Raw genomic sequence first — 21,231 nt, forward strand, 5'->3', positions numbered from 1 at the left:
GTTGACAGATTAATCGACTACTAAAATAATTAATAGTTGCAGCCCTATTCTTAAATGATTGTTTGTATATACGTGACAAAAGATGACAATCAATCCAAATTTGTTAAATACTGAACATTTAGTGCAATTACAAATTCAGAGTTCACATTAAAGGTCAAAATAACTATGTCAGTGCACGTGGTTTCAAGTTTGACAACGTATACAAGAAGTAAAAACGACAGATGCTGAAAATGACTAAAAGTGACATCCTTTGATGGGGTTGAGGGCGTCGAAGAGACGCAGCACAGCCTGCTCCACCAACTCCCGAAGAGAATCGTCCTCTGTGCTCTCATCCTCGTAGCTCACCGACTGTTCGAGAGGAACAAACGAATCATAATTTGGAGAAATTTTACAGTATCCATCAAGATTATCTTGAGCAACCTCACCCGTGTTTCCAAGCAAATGTTAACAGTCTTGCCGTCGACCGTCACCGAGATGTTTTGGCCATCGCCGACGTCCACGTAGTCTTGTCCAAACATGTCCCTGAAGACGCAAACCGAGCAAAGCTTTGAAACCCTACCCATTTTGACGATATGAAACGCAAACATAGTGCGAGGCTACTCACTGTAACATTACTTCTAGTCGGCTTTGAAAGACGTCCATGTCCAAAACGGAACTCTGGTTTTCCATGACTAAACAAAGTCAAACACACTAAGTATTAGGCCGTGTGAGAAGATTAATTACGACTTTATATATATACTTTGTAGCCCAAAAAGGTTATCGATATGTTACCTCCAGGAATCAATATTGTTTTAAAAAGGTGTCCTTGTTGGAATAAAATCAAAAACAATAAAGGACCCAACAGGTTACTACATAAAATCTTCCATTAGAATAGTGTCTACATTAGCTCACTGGCTCCCATTGAAGGTGCTAGATATATTGTTTTGACTGGATTGGACGTCTAGCACCGTCAATGGCAATGAATTTTTCAGCAGGGCCGAGGACCAAAAATGGTCTTTGCCATGTGGCAAAATTGATTTTGCAATGTGGCATTTTTTGCCATGTGGCAAAATGGATTTTGTCATATGGCATTTTATTTTGCCATGAGGCATTTTTTTACCATGTGGCAAAATGGATTTTGCCATGTGGCATTTTTTTTGCCATGTGGCCAAATGTATTTTGTCATGTGGCATTTTGTTTTGCCCTGTGATAAAATGGATTTTGCTATGTGGCAATTTTTTTGCCATGTGAAAAAATGGATTTTGCCATGTGGTATTTTTTTGCCATGTGGAAAATGGATTTTGCCATGTGGTATTTTTTTTGCCATGTGGCATTTTTTTTCCATGTGGCCAAATGGATTTTGCCATGTGGCATTTTGTTTTGCCATGTGGTAAAATGGATTTTGCCATGTGGAAAATGGATTTTGCCATGTGGCATTTTTTTTGCCCTGTGGCAAAATGGATTTTGCCATGTGGTATTTTTTTTGCCCTGTGGCAAAATGGATTTTGCCATGTGGCATTTTTTTTGCCACGTGGCAAAATGGATTTTGCCATGTGGCATTTTTTTTTGCCATGTGGCAAAATGGATTCCGCCATGTGGCATTTTTTTTTTTTGCCATGTGGCAAAATTGATTTTGCAATGTGGCATTTTTTATTGGGGGGGGGGGTGTATGTAGCTTTTTTAATTTTTGGTTATATGGCAGTTTTTGCAGGTCATGCACGTCCATGCCATTGATGGCTATGCACGTCCAATATGCGCTGTAATAGTAAAAAATCCCACATGTTTTTCTGCCATTTAATATGAATGGAAAATTTGGACGTTCATAGCCCACATTGGCATAGCCTTACTTGGGTGCCAGTTGAATGTCAATGGTCTGTATAAGTGTATAGTCAAAAATCAGAGCCACACAAGTTTTTCTGCCATTTAAGATAAGAATGGAAAAATAGAAAATTTGCATATGCATAGCCATCAGTGGCATGGTCGTGCATGACCTGCAAAAATGCCATATAACCCAATAAAATTTCACATGTCAAAATTCATTTTGCCACATTTTGCAGGTTACTAGTTGTTTTTTAGGATATCTTAGAATGATTTCCCAATTCCATTCAATTTACATTTATCCATAATTGTTCAACCGCCATATCACGAGATAATCATCATCGTGAGCATTATATCCAGGGGTGCACATAAGTGGTGGACGTAGACAAATGCGCTGGCCCTCAACGGCTTCCATACGCGTTTGCGTACCGATGGCTGACCACTGTATTTGCGGCGGACACGAGAAAATAACTTCTCAAAATTTTGAAGAGGCAGGCCACACTGAGTAATTACTTTAGTGATGGGACGAAATGAGCCGAGGTTCCGAAGCCTGTGTCGAGTAATGGGAGGGGGGTTTCCACGAAGCTTGTAGCGAGGCGCGCTTCATTTCGGCAAAACCCGGAAATGATGACGTGGGAAGCCTCGCCGGCGGACGGCTGAATCTCGTGAGTGCTTCGGAAGTGATCCAACGTTTGGCGCACATTGCAAAAACAGGACAGACTACGGTATAAATTGGTTGCAAAACGCAATGGCGATCGCCTGTTATCTCACATTTTGTGGATTTCGGGCTCCTGTACTTGTTACATCTGTGCACAACAGTGCAACCAGTGCAATCTTTTTTCGAGCCTTGTCCTTTGCTTGCGATGGAACCTGCGCGAAAAGAGCGATCCTCCCCTGTATGGGAACATTTTGATTTGATTGCTTTCAATAAGGTAAGGGAGAAAAACTACTTTAATATAAATGTGAGTGTGTGTGTGTACCTACGTATCTGAACCAAACATCAACAGAATGAACAATCCATTAGTGTACTGGGAGGCACAAAAGAATACCTACCCAAATTTATATAAACTGGCACTCACATTTCTCTGCACCCCAGCTTCATCTGTGCCTTGTGAAAGAATATTTTCTAAAGCTGGTGAAATATTTTCCAACAAAAAAAGAAACTGTTTAAAGCCAGCCACTGTGGGAAAGCTATTATTTCTAAATAAAAATGAATAACAAATTACCCTTAGCACTTGTTGTATTTTGTTCACATACTAAATGACTAACAAGCACATTCATATCTTTGTCTTAAGCAAATAGCCATTGAATTCTTAACAATGTTGACCTCTTGGGCTTCTAGACCACTTGATGGCGCCATAGGGTCAATGAAGCACCATGAAGCTTTGCTACATGTGCAAACCAATTGGCTGCAAAGCTTCATTGCTTCATGAGGCTTCATTTGGCCATCACTAAATTACTTCCGTGTTCCCCCACCCCCGTCAAAAGACAGACAGACGACAGAGACGTCACCGGAGCTACCAAAAAAAAGGACTTTAGCTGAAAAGTGGCTACAGGAGGTACCATGGCTAGAAGCAAATGATGCTCGCACGGAAATGCGGTACAAAATGTGCCGTGAGAATCCAAATGTCGCCGATAAGAGCAGCGCATTTTATGTAGGGTCAAAGAATTTCAGCCATCCAAACTTTGAAAAGCACGAAAAAAACAGAGAGCATGTGGCAATTAAGCAAACTATTGATGTCAAACAGGACCCCACTCGCCCTATGGACAAGTGGCGGAATAAAGGTAATGAACAGCGACATGCACTGACAAACGTGTTTTTGCTCGCATTTTACAAAGCTAAACATGCACGTTCAATGAGGTCTTATGAGGAGGATATCCCACTTTTAAAAAGGCTTGGAGTTAATGTGGGAGCCGCATAATGCCCTTTATTTTGAATTGGTGCTTCTTATTTCTTTACATTTCACTTCAAAGTAATGGCAATTTTGTTGTGCCAGTTGATGTTAATCAAGCATTAATTGTTAATATAATTAATTAAAGTTAATTGGCTCTAAGTAAAGCTTGTCATAAATTTATCGCTTCAGGCGGGTCGGCTCTCAAGCTCAATGAGGACCATCTCCAGGTCCTCCTCTGAGAACCTGGGCAAAAAAATTATGTGCACCCCTGATTATATCACTACCCAGAGGTTCCCATACCTAATCTGCATTTCATTGGAAATCTACAATAACAAAATGACATAAAACGTGAAGATTTTAAGCATTTTTTGGCCCAACCTTTCTGAGCCTTGGGGTTGGACTGGACTTCCAACACCACTGTGGTGACGGCATCAGCGTACATGTCGTTGAGGGGGTTAGCGATCCACTGAAAGAAAAAAAAAATGAAAGACTGACAATAGCGGTGTCAGATTTTCTCTTTTGATTATTCAAATTAGTGCTTCAACGATTAACTCGAGTAATTCGATAAGCAAAGAGGCATACACTTTAAAAATCTATTGACCTGACACTTCGTTATTCTGTGCATCACGCCTTGCCGTAGGGGGCTGTACCAAAGTCCGCTTTAAGGCCAAAATAAATACCGTATTGGCCCGAATATAAGACGGCCCTGATTATAAGACGACCCCCTCTTTTTTAAGACTCAAGTTTGAAAAGACTTTTTGAACACCAAATTATTTTTTTATACAGAAATGAATTACAGTACATCCAAAACAAATGATTATAACAATATATTTGAGAGATAAGGCATGTTATTTTGCCTCATTCAAATCTTAATATCTGAACCTTTAAATATGTAAACTAGGGCTGTACAAATGATCGCATTAACGGACGGTAATAAATCTTTTAAATTAATCACGTTAAAATATTTGACGCAATTAACGCACATGCCCCGCTCAGACTAAAATGACAGTACAGTGTAATGCCCACTTGTTACTTGCGTTTTGGTGTTTGGCGCCCTCTGCTAACTGATTTTATGGGTTAGTACCATGAGTGAGCATGGTGTAATTATTGACATCAACAATGGCAAGCTACTAGTTTATTTTTTGATTGAAAATTTTACAAATTTTAGTAAAACGAAAACATTAAGAGGGGTTTTAATATAAAAGTTCTATAACTTGCACGAACATTTGTCTTTTAAGAACTACAAGTCTTTCTATCCATCGATCGCTTTAACAGAATGTTAATGTTAATGCAATCTTGTTGGTTTATTGTTATAATAAACAAATACAGTACTTATGTACCGTATGTTGAATGTATATATCCGTCTTGTGTCTTATCTTTCCATTCCAACAATAATTTACAAAAAAATATGGCGTATTTCATAGATGGTTTGAATTGTGATTAATTACGATTAATTAATTTTTAAGCTGTAATTAACTTGATTAAAAATTTTAATTGTTTGACAGCCCTAATGTAAACTAAAGTGCAATCACATTCGTAAATGAATGGCTTCTGGTTTTTGAAATGTAAATAAACCAATCTATTGTGATAAAACAACAAAATTGCAATAACGGCAATAACCATCAAAGTGAGGTCTAACTAACTGTAGTCTTGAAACAAAACTGAATAAGGAAAAACATTGCAATAAAATAATGCAAACTGGTTAAACTAAAAAGAGTAGCTGAGATCTCTCATGACAGAACATCGCTTCAATGATATTTGGCGCCAACTAGCATCGTGAATGAGTATAATGTCTAGACCGCGAATATAAGACAACCCCCACTTTTTCAGCCTTATTTCAATGCAAAAAACACCGTCTTATATTCGGGCCAATACGGTATTATTGCAAGCATTAACACTTGTTTATTTGTTTTACATATCCTAAATTTTATTCTGCAGCGCATTAAACATTCGTAATCCTTATTACTCAATTATTCTAGCTAAAGATGTCCCGATCGATCGGGTCCGATCACGTCATTTTCAAAATATCGGAATCGGCAAAAAAATATCGGACATGCCTTTTTTTTTTAACATATATATATATATTTTTTATTTAAATCGTTTTCTAATTGTATTTAACATTACAGACAAAATGTCTTACACTCATCCAGAGAAGTTTTTGCTTAAAGGAGGGCTAGCAAATTTATTGCGTTAACGGCGGTAATTAATTTTTTCTAATTAATCGCGTTAAGTAATTAACGCATGCGCTGCATGACCCACTCACGCATTGTCGCGTTCAATCTATAAAGACGCCATTTTACCTATAGTTAGCGCTAAAAGGCAGCGTATAATGAGTAGAGAGAATTTTGACAGTCTTTGGAGCCATTTTTTATGTGGCTAAAGCCTTACAATCCCTCTCCCTACGATGAGAAATATCATGGGAAGCAATGTGGGGAAGCAAGGTCGCAATTGATCTTTTTCTTAACATCTTATGTTGTTTCCCAACGCAGAGAAGATATATCAATTGGTAGCACTACGCACAGTCATGGTTCCACTTCCCATCATGCATTTGGGCATGGCTACAGTATCATTTACTGAAAGCTCAACAAATACACTAGATGGCAATATTTAGTCACAATATACAAAGTCACAAGTCTTTCTATCTGTGGATCCCTCTCACAGAAAGAGTGTTAATAATGTAAATGCCATCTTGAGGATTTGTCATAACAAAACAAATACAGTACTTAACTACTGTATGTTGAATGTATATATTCGTCCGAGTTTTATTTATTTTTTTCTTAATGCATTGCCAAAATCTATATGATCGGGAAAAATTATCGGGAATGATTGGAATTGAATCGGGAGCAGAAAAAAAGCAATCGGATCGGGAAATATCGGGATCGGCAGATACTCAAACTCAAACGATCGGGATGGGATCGGGAGCAAAAAAACATGATCTGAACAACCCTAATTCTAACTAATGTATAGATGAATCGATTAATCCAATCCAATCTTAATCCAAATTTTTACCTCCAGCACGACCATGCCGATTTCGTGGATCAACGTAATGCTTTGGAAGATCTTCAGGGTTTTCTTCTCCATTCCGTCCAGCTCCTCCACGTCACCTGATGGAGAGAATGATCAAACCCGAGACAAAACCAGTGTTTCCTAAACCAAAAAAATCAACTTTTGGCGCACCTGTTAGGTTCCTTAGGTGGCAGACGAGCAGCGAGTACGGTCCAGTGAAGGGGATGGCCTGGGTTTGCTTCACCGTGCTCATGGACAGCTCCGTGTACACTACGAGAACATACAGTGTGGTGAGAACGCGTGGAATGAAGTATGGACTGTTGAGCACTCACGTGAAAGGTCTGAGGGGTTAAGGATGTGGTAGTTGAAGTTCTTCTTCACCAGGATGCCGGACACCCTCTGACCTTGAACGCACTTCTGATCCGCCAGAGAACCCATCACCTGAAAACGGTAGAAGACAATCACATTACAGTTCTGAGGGAAGATATTTGCTTCTCTCATTTGAGGAGTTTTGAGACCTTGGCAAGTTTCTCCCCTCTGAAGTTGAGGGTGACGGACTCGGTGTTGCGGGGGTTGTGGACTTCGATGTCAACCTGATCGTTGTCCTCGTACTCTCGGATCAGCGCCGCCTTCAGTCGCGCCATCTCGTTCTGCTCGCCGTGGACCAGGATCTGAAAGCGACGAGAGCCTGTTTTCAACAGTTTCGGTTTGACTTTGGATCCTCTTTCCTACCACGTGCGGAGGTTTGAGAGCACGGATGAACTCGCTGGTCTGCTGGTAGTCCGTGTGGGCTGAGAAGGAGATGTAGTCCACCGACATCTTCAGCTGTAGCTTCTGTCCCGACATGGTGGTGATCTCCTCTGGCTCGGACATGATGTGCTGCGAAATAAACGCGGATGCTACCGTAAGTTGTATTCACCTTCGTACTGGTGTTGTTTTCGTCAACGAAGATGTTTTTTCATGACGATGATGAGACGATAACAAGCTAAAAATGTGTTTTGGGAGACTAAAAGTAAAACGTAATGAGACAAAAATGCGCAACAGTTTCTGTCACGTGTACAGTAAGCTTGAGAACGATAAACTGATACGACCGGGTATCCGGTTTTAAAGGTGAGAGATACAGCTGTATCGATAGTAAAGTTATCATTCCACAGTAATTAGCTATTAAATATTCAATGAACCGATAGTAGAGATAGAATTCGGCTATTGCGAGCACAAGAACCGGCTTCTAATGCCTAGTTCAATGCATTGCTTAATATTATAATAAATTAGCTTTTACTTCACATGCTGCGCTTGTGTCATTCACCACCCAGCGCACTTAGATCGAGACCGCACGCATGATATAATATGGACAAGCACTACTCACAGTCGTGTTTGCCTCAACTTCCCATTAATTTCGGCAGAACCGCTAGTAGTCGCCGTCATTACCCGATCGTCACGGGCGTGTCATAACAACACAAGAGCTAACAAAACCACTGTAACGCACGCTCCGTCGCGATTTTTTCAGAGCCCAAAACGAAACTAGTAGTGCCAACAAAGCAACATGCTAAATAATGGAAAGTTTGATCACCGACGCCAGCGACGTGCAGCGATTGATTTTTAACGCACCCACGAAAACAAAAGTCGGACTTTGAAGTGATGAAGGCAGGCAGATCTGTTCGCATGGGACAGAGCTTGTGTGAAGTGTGGAGCGGTACAGAGATCGTGAGTTTTTAACCCTGAAAAATAAGCCACTACAATGGTGGAAAGGGCGGCATATTGTTTCCACGAAACGCAGTCTACTTAAACATGAACATGTGGATTAGTTGATCTTCCTCAAGAAAAATCTGCCCTTCAAAAAAGATATGTACAGTGATGAGGAATAAAAAATGAGGAAGCACAGGCATATGGTAACTGCATATTGTAATCTAGAATTCCACTATTTAGTCCCTCCCGCACTCCTTGCGCAAGTTCACAAAAACTGAGTGCCTTCTCTCCTTATTTAGTGTAATATTATAACTGTCTATCTAAGGATTTTGTTTGAACTTGACATTTAATTGGTCCTTCGAGCCGGATTGCGAGATACCTGGAGTTTCCAGAGGCGGAGAGGACCTCCAGTCAAGCCCGTGCACGGCCTCGGTTTGCGAGGTACTGGCCTCACCTCCGCATCTGGAGGCGAAGGGTTGATTCAAAGCCAAAGGAATGAAGCCTTTAAAGCAGGGGTCCCCAACCTTTTTTGCACCACGGACCGGTGTGATTTGGGTCTTTTTTTCCACGGACCGGTGTTCTGACAAATTTTGCAACCCATCAAAAATTGCAACTATGCGGTTCTGCGCATGCGCGTAACGCTAAAAATGGCCGCGAATGCAGCGATTCCAAAGTAAAAACTACAACATTTCTTTAATGAAAGGAATATTAACTTACGTTTCATCATGGACGGACATGGAAAAAAGTTATCCTCAGACACATCCTGCCATGTTAGCTGCACACAACAACAGCACACCGCTCTCTCACCGTTAACAACTTTGCCGTGTCGTTAAGCATTAATTAAGAAGCCCGCTTCGCATTGATACGATGTTGGAAATTGTAGCAAGGTTTTCAGCGCTGTTTTTGCGATGTCAGGATATTCCACACTGACTTTAATCCAGAACCTCGGTAGAGTTGTTGTCTCAAATGTACGTTTAAGGTTGCCGTCATTTGCGATCTCTACAGGCTGATCCTCCTGTTGCACAGACATGCTCAAATCACTCGGTTTATTCACAAACGGGTCACGAATCCACTCCTTTGGAGTTCGTGGGTCTTCGAGGTTGTAGGCTCATCTTCTGGCTCGTCATGTGCCCTTTTCGCAGTAAAAAAATCTCTCCAAAGACGTCTGTTTTCCAGTCATCTTTGATCGTGTGGGGCAACAAATTTGCTGCGCCAGCAGCCTAGTCATACAAGGACAAGCGCACATAGATATATATACTAAACAAGATGTCCTGCTAGCAGTCCAATCAATGGATTTCTATGACGACATTCTAATCTATCCTGTAGTATTATATCTAAAGTAGACAGGGATATTGGTGTGTTAAGCAAGTTAATTCAGCTAAAATGCGGTCGTTAATAAATTATTATTTCTGTGCAGCCCGCTAGCAAATGCGCCGCGGACCGGTACCGGTCCATGGCAGATGGGGACCCCTGCTTTAAAGGTCTGTGCTGAGCAGCAGTGTTGTTTTCGGCAGCCCTTTTAATTTTCGTCTTAGTCTTTTGAAAGACAATCTTTATTTCTCTTTGTCATATTTGAGTCATCTCAAAATGTGTTTGTCTTTGTCTTCTTTTTGTTGACGAAAACTCAAGAGTAATTTTGTCTAGTTTTAGTTGACGTGTAATATAAATGTTTTTATCTGTAAAATGAAAAAATATATATACCAAACAGCACTCCATGAACTGTATGAAAAAAAAATTGAGTTTAAAATGACGCTTGGCGTTAGCAATAGCCTAATGCTAACACGAAAGTGATCGCTATGCTAACGCTACAAGTTACATTTGGTGTGTGATGATCACTCATCACAGAGAGTTTCAGGGTTAGCAATAGCCTGATGCTAACGCAACTGCTGTGCTAACGCTACGAGTTACAATCAATGTCTGATGATCACTCACCACAGACCTGTAAAGGCTAAAGCAACATTGCATATTCTCTCTTCTTGCGTGTGTATCTAAAAACAGGCAATGGGAAGACTGGAGAGGAAACTAGCGGGTGAATTGGGGTGGGGCGCAGCACGTCACATGAGTGACACAACCAGACACACATTGTGAACATGTGACAAAAACTATGGCGCATTTTCGTCTCGTTCTCATCAGACGAACATTGGCATTCGTGTCGTTATGTTTTAGTCTCCCAATAAACGTTTTTAGCTTGTTATTGTCTTGGCATCCTCATGAAAAAATTGTTCGTCGACGAAATATTTTCGTTACAGTCGTCGTTGACGAAAACACTACTGAGCAGAGGTGGGTAGTCACGCGCTACATGTACTTTTTCGACTTTTTGTACTTCTAAGAGTATTTTTACGAAGCCATACTTTTTACTTTTGCTTCAGTAAATTTGTGAAAAAAAAAACAACTCTTACGTCGCTACTTTGGGCTACACAAGAGTCGTTACATTTTTCCTCTTTATTCTACGTATTAAACTTTTTTTGCTAGCGATGCTATTTCCAAGAGGAGCGCTACTAATTTCACCAATGAGACGTCGCAACAATAATTACATTACTCTATTACACCAATCACGCGCAAGCTTGCCGTTCTACAATCACGAGAGCCTGTTCAATCACGCGTCTTTAAAGCACTGTAACAAATGAAGTATTTGAAATCGAGCACTGCCCTCGACATGAATCGAAAGCGCGGATTTAAAACTCTCGCAGTTATTATTTGGCACAAACATTAATATAATATTGTTTCATAGTACTGGAAAAACTGTCAAATTGGTCTTGAAAGTCCTTAAAAAGTGCTTAAATTTGGACATGAAAAAGGTGTACGAACCCAGTTTGTAATACTGCTAGCTGACCTTAGCTAGAGTTCCCTCCACACAGTATCCGGCGATGATGACTCCATTCCTCTTGTCTGTGCACCAGCTTTCAAAAAGCTCTCTGGAGAGGCCGCTCTGCATCATTCCGGGGGAAGCCATCACTACACTGGGTCCGATGTCGTCAAAGTGGTCCATGCTCTAGAAATTTTGCATGGTTGAAGTTTTCATATTCATCATATTTAATACTTAACATACCTTGAGGTTGCTGATGTGCTTGAAAACAAAAGGGTTGTTAATGTTGATGGCCTTGCGGATCTTGTCGTTCATGGCATTGACGTAAGTCTGGTACACGGCCATGCACTTCTTGGCCAGGGACGAGGCGTAGTAGATGGGGATGTCATGGAGCTCCGGGTGGTTTTGCCAGTACTCGTCTGCAGTGATGTGGTAGAAAGGAAATCGACGGGACGTGACAGAATTTATAACAGAGACATTGAGTTGCAGGTTTTACACCAAAGTAATTGGCATACAAATATTTTACACTACAAAAGAACTCTTCAAAGTTGAAGTCAATTTGTTCTTTGATGCCAGTTGACTTCCAAGTTATTTAGTCGTTGGCTGTAATGATCTATGGATTGGACGTCTAGCGCTTTCCATGGCACTTGAAGAGGAAAAATTTGATTTTCTCTTTTTACAGGTTCTTTAATTCTCTTAACGAATGGGATGATGACACACAATTCAGGAACAAAAGGAAAGCAATAATCACCTAAGCTATATTTATTAAGAGAAGGAGAAAAGCTGGCCCAGGTGCCTTCCAGAGGATTCCATCTCAACCTTCCAATGCATAGACTTTTTTTTTTTTTTTTTAATACTCCAAACACAAATAAGCAGGCCCCCATATTAACCCATGAAGTGGCTCACAAGAAAGGGGAATTTTACTAACAGCTATGTCATGTTCTCTGCTTTGACCTTGCTTCAGAGAAGAAGCTGATAGCTGCACTCATATCCAAATAAAGTCAGAACACAAAACAATATGGAAATGAATATATCAAATTAACAAATATATGGCAATAAATATCTACACACTAAAGAAATGATCATCCACTACCAGTCCCTTCCACCACTTCAAATCATTTTTGACTTCCATTACTGATTTTTATAACAAACAAATAAGCTAGTTGAGTCGTAGAAGAGGTTAAAGAAAAAAAAATTGTAAAATAATTAATTGTTATTTAAAAAAAAAAAAAAAAAAGTACAGTAATTAAATTAACGTACAGTTGTTGTCAAAAGTTTACATACACTTGTGAAGAACATAATGTAATGGCTCTCTTTGAGTTTCCAGTTATTTCTAAAACTCTGATTTTTCTGTGATAGAGTGATTGGAACAGATTCTTCTTTGTCACAAAAAACATTCATGAAGTTTGGTTCTTTTATGACTTTATTATGGGTGAACAGAAAAAAGGGATCAAATCTGCTGGGTCAAAAATATACATACAGCAGCACTAATATTTGGTAACATGTCCCTTGGCCATTTTCACTTCAATTAGGCGCTTTTGGTAGCCATCCACAAGCTTCTGGCAAGCTTCTGGTTAAATCTTTGACCACTCCTCTTGACAGAATTGGTGCAGTTCAGTTAAATTTGATGGCTTTCTGACATGGACTTGTTTCTTCAGCATTGTCCACAAGTTCTCAATGGGGTTTAAGTCAGGGCATTCGAAAACCTTAATTCTAGCCTGATTAAGCCATTCCATTACCACTTTTGATGTGTGTTTGGGGTCATTGTCCTGTTGGAACACCCAACTGCGCCCAAGACCCAATCTTCGGGCTGATGACGTTAGGTTATCTTGAACAATTTGAAGGTAATCCTCCTTCTTCATTATCCCATTTACTCTCTGTAAAGCACCAGTTCCACTGGCAGCAAAACAGCCCCACAGCATAATACTACCACCACCGTGCTTGACGGTAGGCATGGTGTACTTGGGGTTAAAGGCCTCACCTTTTCTCCTTCAAACATATTGCTGGGCATTGTGGCCAAACAGCTCGATTTTTGTTTCGTCTGACCACAGAACTTTCCTCCGGAAGGTCTTATCTTTGTCCATGTGATCAGCAGCAAACTTCAGTCGAGCCTTAAGGTGCCGCTTTTGGAGCAAGGGCTTCCTTCTTGCACGGCACCTGTGTTCCAGCAGCTTCTAATTCTTGGCAGATCTGCTTTTTGGTGATTCTCGGTTGAATCTTCGCCCTCCTGACCAATTTTCTCTCAGCAGCAGGTGATAGCTTGCGTTTTCTTCCTGATCGTGGCAGTGACAAAACAGTGCCATGCACTTTATACTTACAAACAATTGTTTGCACTGTTGCTCTTGGGACCTGCAGCTGCTATGAAATGGCTCCAAGTGACTTTCCTGACTTGTTCAAGTCAATGATTCGCTTTTTCAGATCCATGTATGTATATTTTTGACCCAGCAGATTTGATCACTTTTTCTGTTAACCCATAATAAAGTCATAAAAGAACCAAACTTCATGAATGTTTTTTGTGACAAAGAAGTATCTGTTCCAATCACTCTATCGGAGAAAAATCAGAGTTGTAGAAATAACTGGAAACTCAAGAGAGCCATGACATTATGTTCTTCACAAGTGTATGTAAACTTTTGACCACAACTGTGTTACCCATTTTAAAAATGATTTTTTAATCAAATTTTTTAAGTATATTGGCATCAATAGAATCGAGATACATGGTTGTCAATGGCACGGACGTACACGACCGTCAATAACATGGCCGTACATGGCTGACAATGGCATAGTTGTACATCAGTGTCAATGGCATGGACGTACGTGGCTGTCAATGGAATCGAAGTACATTGGTACGTCCATCCATGGACGTACATGGCCGACAATGGCATAGTCGTACATTGATGTCAAAGGCATGGATGTACATGGCTGTCAATGGAATCAAAGTACATTGGCATCAATAGAAGCGACATACATGGCCGTCCATGGCATGGACCTTCATTGTCATCAATGGCATGGACGTACATTGGCCATCAATGGAATCGAAGTACATCGGCATAAATAGAAGGGACATACATGGCCGTCAATGGCATGGAGGTACACTGGCCGTCAATGGCACGGTCGTAGATGGCCGTCAATAGAAGCGATATACATGGCCATCATTGGCATTGACAAACATGGCCGTCAATGGCATGGACTCGCATTGCTGTCAATGGCATGGACGTACATGGCTGTCAATGGAATTGAACTACATTGGCATTTATAGAAGCGACATACATGGCGTTCAATGGCATGGACATTCATTGTCGTCAATGGCATGGACGAATATGGCCGTCAATATCATGGTTGTACATTGGCCTTCAATGGCATGGACGTACATTGGCCTTCAATGGCATGGACGTACATAGCCGTCAATGGCATGGACGTACATGGCCGTCAATGGCATGGACAAATATGGCCGTCAATGTCATGGTTGTACATTGGCCATCAATGGCACGGTCGTAGATGGTCGACAATGGCATGGACGTACATTGCCATCAATAGAATTGACATACATGGCCGTCAACAGCATTGACATACATGGCTGTCAATTGCATGGCCAGCTGAATGTCAATGGGCTGGATTGGTAAATTTTTAGTCAAAAATCCCAACCACACAGGTTTTTCAGTCACCATAAAGAGTTCTCCATGCTATTTTGTCACACATTATGGTTTTACAGCAAGTTCTATTTGAATATTGTTCAGAAATACTGTATTGTGTTCCAGTTCTCACCCAGTATGAGCAGCAGTTCCTGGGCTCGCCCCAAAGCAAACACAGGGATTAAACAGCGACCTTCTCTATTGACGATGTCGTGGACCGTGTTACAAAAGCGAGCCTCGCGTTCCTCGCGCTTCTCGTGGATGTGCGTGCCATAGGTGGACTCCTGCAGCGGGACGCAAAGATGTCACCTCAACCGCTAACAAAAAAAACAATCGTTGAATTCGGAGGGCGTACGATGATTAAGATGTCCGGTTTGACACTGGGGATCTCGGCCGCCATTAGGTGTCTGTCTTCCTGTCGTGAGAAGTCTCCTGTGTACAACAGCTTTGTGACAAATAGAGCAAACACATAACATGTTAATTATTAAAAAATAATAATAGTCAGAGGTGTGTTGAGAGACATGCAAAACTTCAATAGCAAACCATCAAATTACAAATACAAACAGGCGAAAGGCAAGTCCAGACAATATATTGTCAATGAGTAATGCATTTTTCTGGGCTTTTTTTTCCAGATTTTTGTATTTTATTACTTTTCTTAGAGACTACTTCTTTCTGGTAACGTGATAGTTATATGTAATGAGTTTATAATTCACTATTTTTCAATCACTTATTGTTTAATTTTTGCACCATGAATCCAAACGGTCTGCTCACATAACAAATCTTAGTTTGGAGACATCTAATGGTCAATAAGCATAACTGCTGTACTAAGCGGTAACCAACCCTTGTACAAAGGGCTTCACTCTGAAGGCAACATGCAAATTGGCCTAAATCCTATAATGAAAAACTGATGTCGATATTATCCGATATTAATGCTGCAACGATTAACCAATTAACTCGAATAATTTGATTAGAAAAGAGATTTGAATTAAATTTTGCTGCTTCGAGTATTCCTTTGAAATGGGTGGATATACTGCCCTCTAGTGGCAACAAGGACTATGAAATAACTCATTTTACCTAGCTGAATCCAGCTGCTCCCTGTTAAGACCAACATAAGCTAAGTTTTTGTTTGAGCTAATGTTTTCTGAATGCATTCGTAATTCAGTTTATAGGTATATTTTTGGTGGGAATATGTGTTTGGACCATTTGTTATGAGCGTTGAAAAAAAAGTTAACATTTTATAGCATTTAAGCTAGCGGACTTTTGCAATGTAGCCAATTGTTCTTTTGCTGTACTTAGATCCTCATTTATTTATATTAATGGCTACCAAATAATATCGGTCAACTGTCATTTTAGCCAATCAAATGTCAGTATCTGAGAGTGCCCCGCCTACTCGTCATGCAACAGCTACCCACTTTGCCCTGTTAATGGCCAATACATGCTTTCATGCAGGGATCTCCAACCGCTATCAGTCCATGGCACATTTGCTACCAGGCCAAACAACAATAATAAATAATTTATTAACAATCGCATTCTGGCTGAATTAACTTTGGCCTGTGCCTTACCACACACACCAATATCCCTGTCTACTCTAGATATTATGATAAAAATGGATAGGTCATCATAGAAATCCTTGGAGCTAGCATCTACTGTATGTGCCACCCTGGTGAATCCGCCCCTGACAGGCATGAGCCTTATATTCTTGAAACCACCATCTTTCAGTTACACTAGGTCTTGTCTTCAGTCAAATGTTATTTCTAACACAAGTATCCTTTGGTCGTCGGCGCGCTTACTTTGACCCCGGCTATTTCAATCATAAACATGGCAGCTCCCAATACGTGGCCGGCGTGGTAGCACCAAAACTTGATCCCCGCCACCTCCTTGACCTCGTGAAAGTTAATGGTCTCAATTTTATCCATGCTGTCCTCCAGGTCCGTCTCGGTATACAGCATGTCGTCTGCTGAAATGTTGCTAAAAAGAGGGGAAATGACACAAAAGATAGAACTTTTGTTTCGTTTAAGACCGCAAAAGGGTTTTATAGCTTACCTGACTTTGACATAGTCGGACAGGAGCCAGCGGTAGATGGCCTTGGTGGCGTGGGTCATGAAAGTTCTACCTTTAAAGCTCGTTTTCTGGAGGAACCAAGGCAAAGCTCCACAGTGATCTAAGTGGAAACTGGAAACACATAGGCGGAGTTTGACTTTTGGGCCGGGGGGGGCGACAACATGTTGATGACCCCAAAACGCAGTGTCAGCAATAAAATTAACTTACAAGAATATGTAAGTTGAAAATGAGTGTTTTCTTGTTTCCCATCATTCTTGAGGGGAATTCTAAATAAGGCTGCTTAGGACAGCAATACTTTTCGCCTAAATCGTCATCCGTTGAATATGGTACCCCGCTGGTGTCATGCCAATGTAGTTACCCCAGTCAAAAATTGTATTCCCTGGGCGGAGCAATGCAAAAATGAATGCAAAAATAAATTTGAAACTCAAAACAATGCAATTGAAAGCTATTTTTCTTTGAATTTTTGATTTAAGTCTTTTTTTTTTTAATTGAAGCAACTTTTTTGATTGAAGTAATGTTGTTTTGCGTTTGGGCCACATTTTGGCTAGGACATTTGTGTCTTTATTATTCAACCAAAAAAAATAAGTTGCTTCAAACAAAAAAATATATATTTTCAAATTGAAAATCATTTTAATCAAAAAAAAAAAGAAAAAAATCCAATCATAGAAAAATGTTTTTGAATGCGAAAAAACATTTGAGACTCAAATATTTGCATTTGAACACTTAATTTTTAATTTAAAAAGTTTTCTTTGATTTTAGCAATCCTTTTTGTTTTTGGGCCATATTATGGGTAGGACATTTGTGTCTAAAGCTCTAAAACATTCGATACCCAAAAAAGTTGCTTTGATACCTCTAAAATATTTTCAAACAACGAAAAAAATCATTTGAAAGATAAAATTGCCCACCCCTATTTTTTTTTAATAATATGCAAAGCAAATGACCGTTTTAGGTGATAGTCACATGGTCTGTTTGAAAAATAATTTTGACCCATTATAAAAATCTTTTTTTTGTTCATTTCATTCATTTTTGGTTTTTGCTTTAATGCTTTACAACTTTTACACATATATACAGTACATTAGGGCTGTCAAACGATTAAAATTTGTAATCGAGTTAATTACAGCTTAAAAATTAATTAATCGTAATTAATTGCAATTCAAACCATCTATAAAATATGCTACATTTTTCTGTAAATTATTGTTGGAATGGAAAGATAAGACACAAGATGGATATATACATTCAACATACGGTACATAAGGACTGTATTTGTTTATTATAACAACAACAAGATGGCATTAACATTCTGTTAAAGCGATCCAATGATAGAAAGACTTGTAGTTCTTAAAAGAAAAATGTTAGTACAAGTTATAGAAATTTTATCTCTTAATGTTTTAGTTTCAATAAAATTTGTAAAATTTTCAATCAAAAAATAAACTAGTAGCCCGCCATTGTTGATGTCAATAATTACTTACACAATGCTCATGGGTGCCTATAAAATCAGTCGCACCCAAGCGCCAGCAGAGGGCGGCAAAACTCCATAAAACATAGTGAGCGTTTCACTGTACTGTCATTTAAATCTGTCTGAGCGGGGCATCTACGTTAATTGCGTCAAATATTTTAACGTGATTAATTTTGAAAATTAATGCCCGTTAACGCAATAATTTTGACAGCCCTAATATACATATATAGGAAAGTCAACTACATGCAATGACACTTTTCGGCCACTGGGGGGCCTGCCCCCCCCTTAAACTCCGCTTATGTGGAAACAAGTAAATGTACTATTTAATCACATTTTTAGGCTTCAAACCAGGGTATGACCATATTTCGAAAAAGGTGAAAATATTGCGATAAGTTATAGCACAAAGGAACTGACATGTTGCCACATCATTTTCAATGGCAAGAAGAAAAAAAAAAAATGTCCCCAAATCAACAGGAAATGACCAGACATCAATAGGACATGTCCCCCAAATGTCCCTAAATTATCTGATATGACCAGGACATGTCCCTCAAATGACCCGATATGACCAGGACATGTCCCCCAAAGGTCCCCAAATGACCCGATATGACCAGGAGACATCCCCCAAATGTGTCCTAGCGCCCTTATCATTACATAACGAAACTTTTTTTGTTTTTGTTTTAATTATTTAGGATTTGTCTGCGAGCCAGATGCAGCCGTCAAAGGAGCTATATCTGGCTCGCGGGCCATAGGTTCCCGACCCCTAAATTAGACCCAATTTTTATTTTCAGCTAGAAAAGAAATCTAGTAAATTTAAGCGATTTTTGTTTTGTTTGTTTATTTGGACGAATGTCCTATACATGTCCCAAAATATTATTTCTTCTGAGGAGCTACAGACTTACTGGCTGATGAGCAGCAGGTCGATCTCTGCAGGGTCGATCAAGTCTATGTAAGGGAGGGCATCCATTCCCTCCAAACCAGGGTGAATGCCACAATCCAGCTGACAACACAATACATTATAGGTTTAAAAAAAAAAAACACACACACTAATGACGTACAATTGAAGTATTCATTACCATAATCTTCCTTCCTTTGAACTCCAGGATAATACATGATCTCCCAACCTCCTGCCCAGCACCCCTAAAGAAAAAAAAAAAAACGCATCTGAAATATAAACATTCACAGCCACTACACACTGTGTAAATGAATTGGACGTCTATCGTTGTCAATATCAGGCAAGGGGTCATTATGCAAACGTTTTAATAGGTTATGAATGAATATGTTATCTTACAGCGGACGAATATGCAGCTGGTCACTCTCTTCTGCTGGGACCACAACTTCCACTTTGCGTTTTGAAGCCATAGCTGCCGAAAAGCACAAATATTACAATCAAATCATAGCGCAGTTTTCTCAAAATGAATTACGAGGAGGCGGCCCTTCACCTAATCATAGATATTACATAGAAAGGGCGTTAGATGCAAAAGTCAAAGTCGGTGGGGTTATAATCGACGGCCATCTTGCAACAGATACACTTCTCTGAGCCCGCTCTTTTGTAGCGAATCTTCGGTGAGTGATTTTCTCAACTAAAATACAGGACTCTTAACTAGGTAATATCTTGAAGGAATTTCAACATTTGTGGGGGGGGGGGGACAAAAAACAACAACAACATATTAACGTCAGTTTAATTGCGTTTATCTCAGAGGTGGCCTGTAACCAGTGACTTGAGTAATTTTTTGAGAAAAATTTGAAGAGTAGTTTTACAACGCCGTATTTTTTTTTTATTATTTACTTTTACTTGAGTAGATTTGTGAAGAGGAAACACTACTCTTACTCTGCCATGTTGGCCTACACTAGAATTGTTACATTTTTTGTCTTTATTCTACATATAACTTAATTCATAGCTACTTTAAAGTACATGCTCCATTGACTATCACGTTAGCACCTGAGTTGGGTGGAGTAGCCAAAAATTTGACTCAAGCAAGGGTAGCGTTATTTTAAAATAATATTACTCAAAGTAAAAGTAGTCATCCAAAAAATGTACTCAACTACAAGTGAAATGATATTTGGTGAAAAGAATTCTCAAGTAATGAGTAAAATTGTGAGTAACTGCTTACGATGGTTGGTTTTTTTTTTTGCTCAGTACAAAGTTATCTATATGAACCGTTATCATTATACTGTACTATAACCTGTTACATAACCACATTTGGCATAAGAAATACCCCCCCCCCCCAAAATCATTGAATTCTGGGCGAGAAAAAAAAAGTCAACAAAAATGAAGTGTCATTCATCCGAAGAGAGTGACTGCCCTCTAGTGGAGAAAATATTATTTTGTATAATGAAATCAAAAGGATCATATCTCCGATTTTTCATGGTCGGTGGGTGACAAATAAAAATTGAGAGAGAGGTAAAAATCAGCACTTTGAGTCATGTGGACAGCAACGCTCTTTTACAATTTTTTTTTTTTTTTTACGGTGCTTTAAAGACGCCACATGACTGAACAGGCCGGTGTGATCTTCGAACAGCAACCTTGAGTCTGATTGGTGTAATGAAGTCATGTGATTATTGTTCCGACGTCTCATTGGTAAAGCTGGAAGACCCACTAGCAAAAAAAAAGATTAAAATCTGATGTGTAGAATAAAGAGGAAAAATGTAACGACTAGTATAGCCCAAAGTAGCAAAGAGTTGCGTTTCTTCTCCACAAATCTACTGTAGTAAAAGTAAAAATTTAGAAGTACGTTTTTCTCAAAAAGCTACTCAAGTAAATGTAACGAAGTAAATGTAACGCGCTCTGGTTTGTACTGACACAAAATGGCCGACACGAAATAACGGTCGCCCTCATGTGAATTCTAACCTGCTAATGTGCTGTAAACGTCCTGTCAACGGTTCATTTAATCAGGC

At 39.6% G+C, this 21,231-nt stretch overlaps 1 protein-coding gene across 1 annotated transcript in view; it reads right to left on the reverse strand.

Moving 5' to 3' along the window:
- LOC130931481 (cleavage and polyadenylation specificity factor subunit 3) overlaps nt 1-21,231 on the reverse strand; it is a 22,065-nt gene continuing 834 nt past the window's right edge. Inside the window, exons 2-19 of the mRNA XM_057860330.1 lie at nt 19,625-19,697; nt 19,410-19,473; nt 19,236-19,333; nt 16,863-16,991; nt 16,610-16,787; nt 15,175-15,264; nt 14,953-15,103; nt 11,434-11,609; nt 11,218-11,376; nt 7,431-7,577; nt 7,217-7,369; nt 7,031-7,139; nt 6,870-6,968; nt 6,702-6,796; nt 4,071-4,158; nt 605-671; nt 426-522; nt 1-348 (exon numbers count right to left, since the gene is read on the reverse strand). Of these exons, the coding sequence (XP_057716313.1) occupies nt 235-348; nt 426-522; nt 605-671; nt 4,071-4,158; nt 6,702-6,796; nt 6,870-6,968; nt 7,031-7,139; nt 7,217-7,369; nt 7,431-7,577; nt 11,218-11,376; nt 11,434-11,609; nt 14,953-15,103; nt 15,175-15,264; nt 16,610-16,787; nt 16,863-16,991; nt 19,236-19,333; nt 19,410-19,473; nt 19,625-19,697 (2,087 nt within the window). The 3' untranslated portion in view covers nt 1-234. The remainder of the gene's footprint in view (nt 349-425; nt 523-604; nt 672-4,070; nt 4,159-6,701; nt 6,797-6,869; nt 6,969-7,030; nt 7,140-7,216; nt 7,370-7,430; nt 7,578-11,217; nt 11,377-11,433; nt 11,610-14,952; nt 15,104-15,174; nt 15,265-16,609; nt 16,788-16,862; nt 16,992-19,235; nt 19,334-19,409; nt 19,474-19,624; nt 19,698-21,231) is intronic.

Source organism: Corythoichthys intestinalis, chromosome 15, assembly GCF_030265065.1.
Source record: "Corythoichthys intestinalis isolate RoL2023-P3 chromosome 15, ASM3026506v1, whole genome shotgun sequence".
In the NCBI taxonomy this organism is placed as follows: domain Eukaryota; kingdom Metazoa; phylum Chordata; class Actinopteri; order Syngnathiformes; family Syngnathidae; genus Corythoichthys; species Corythoichthys intestinalis.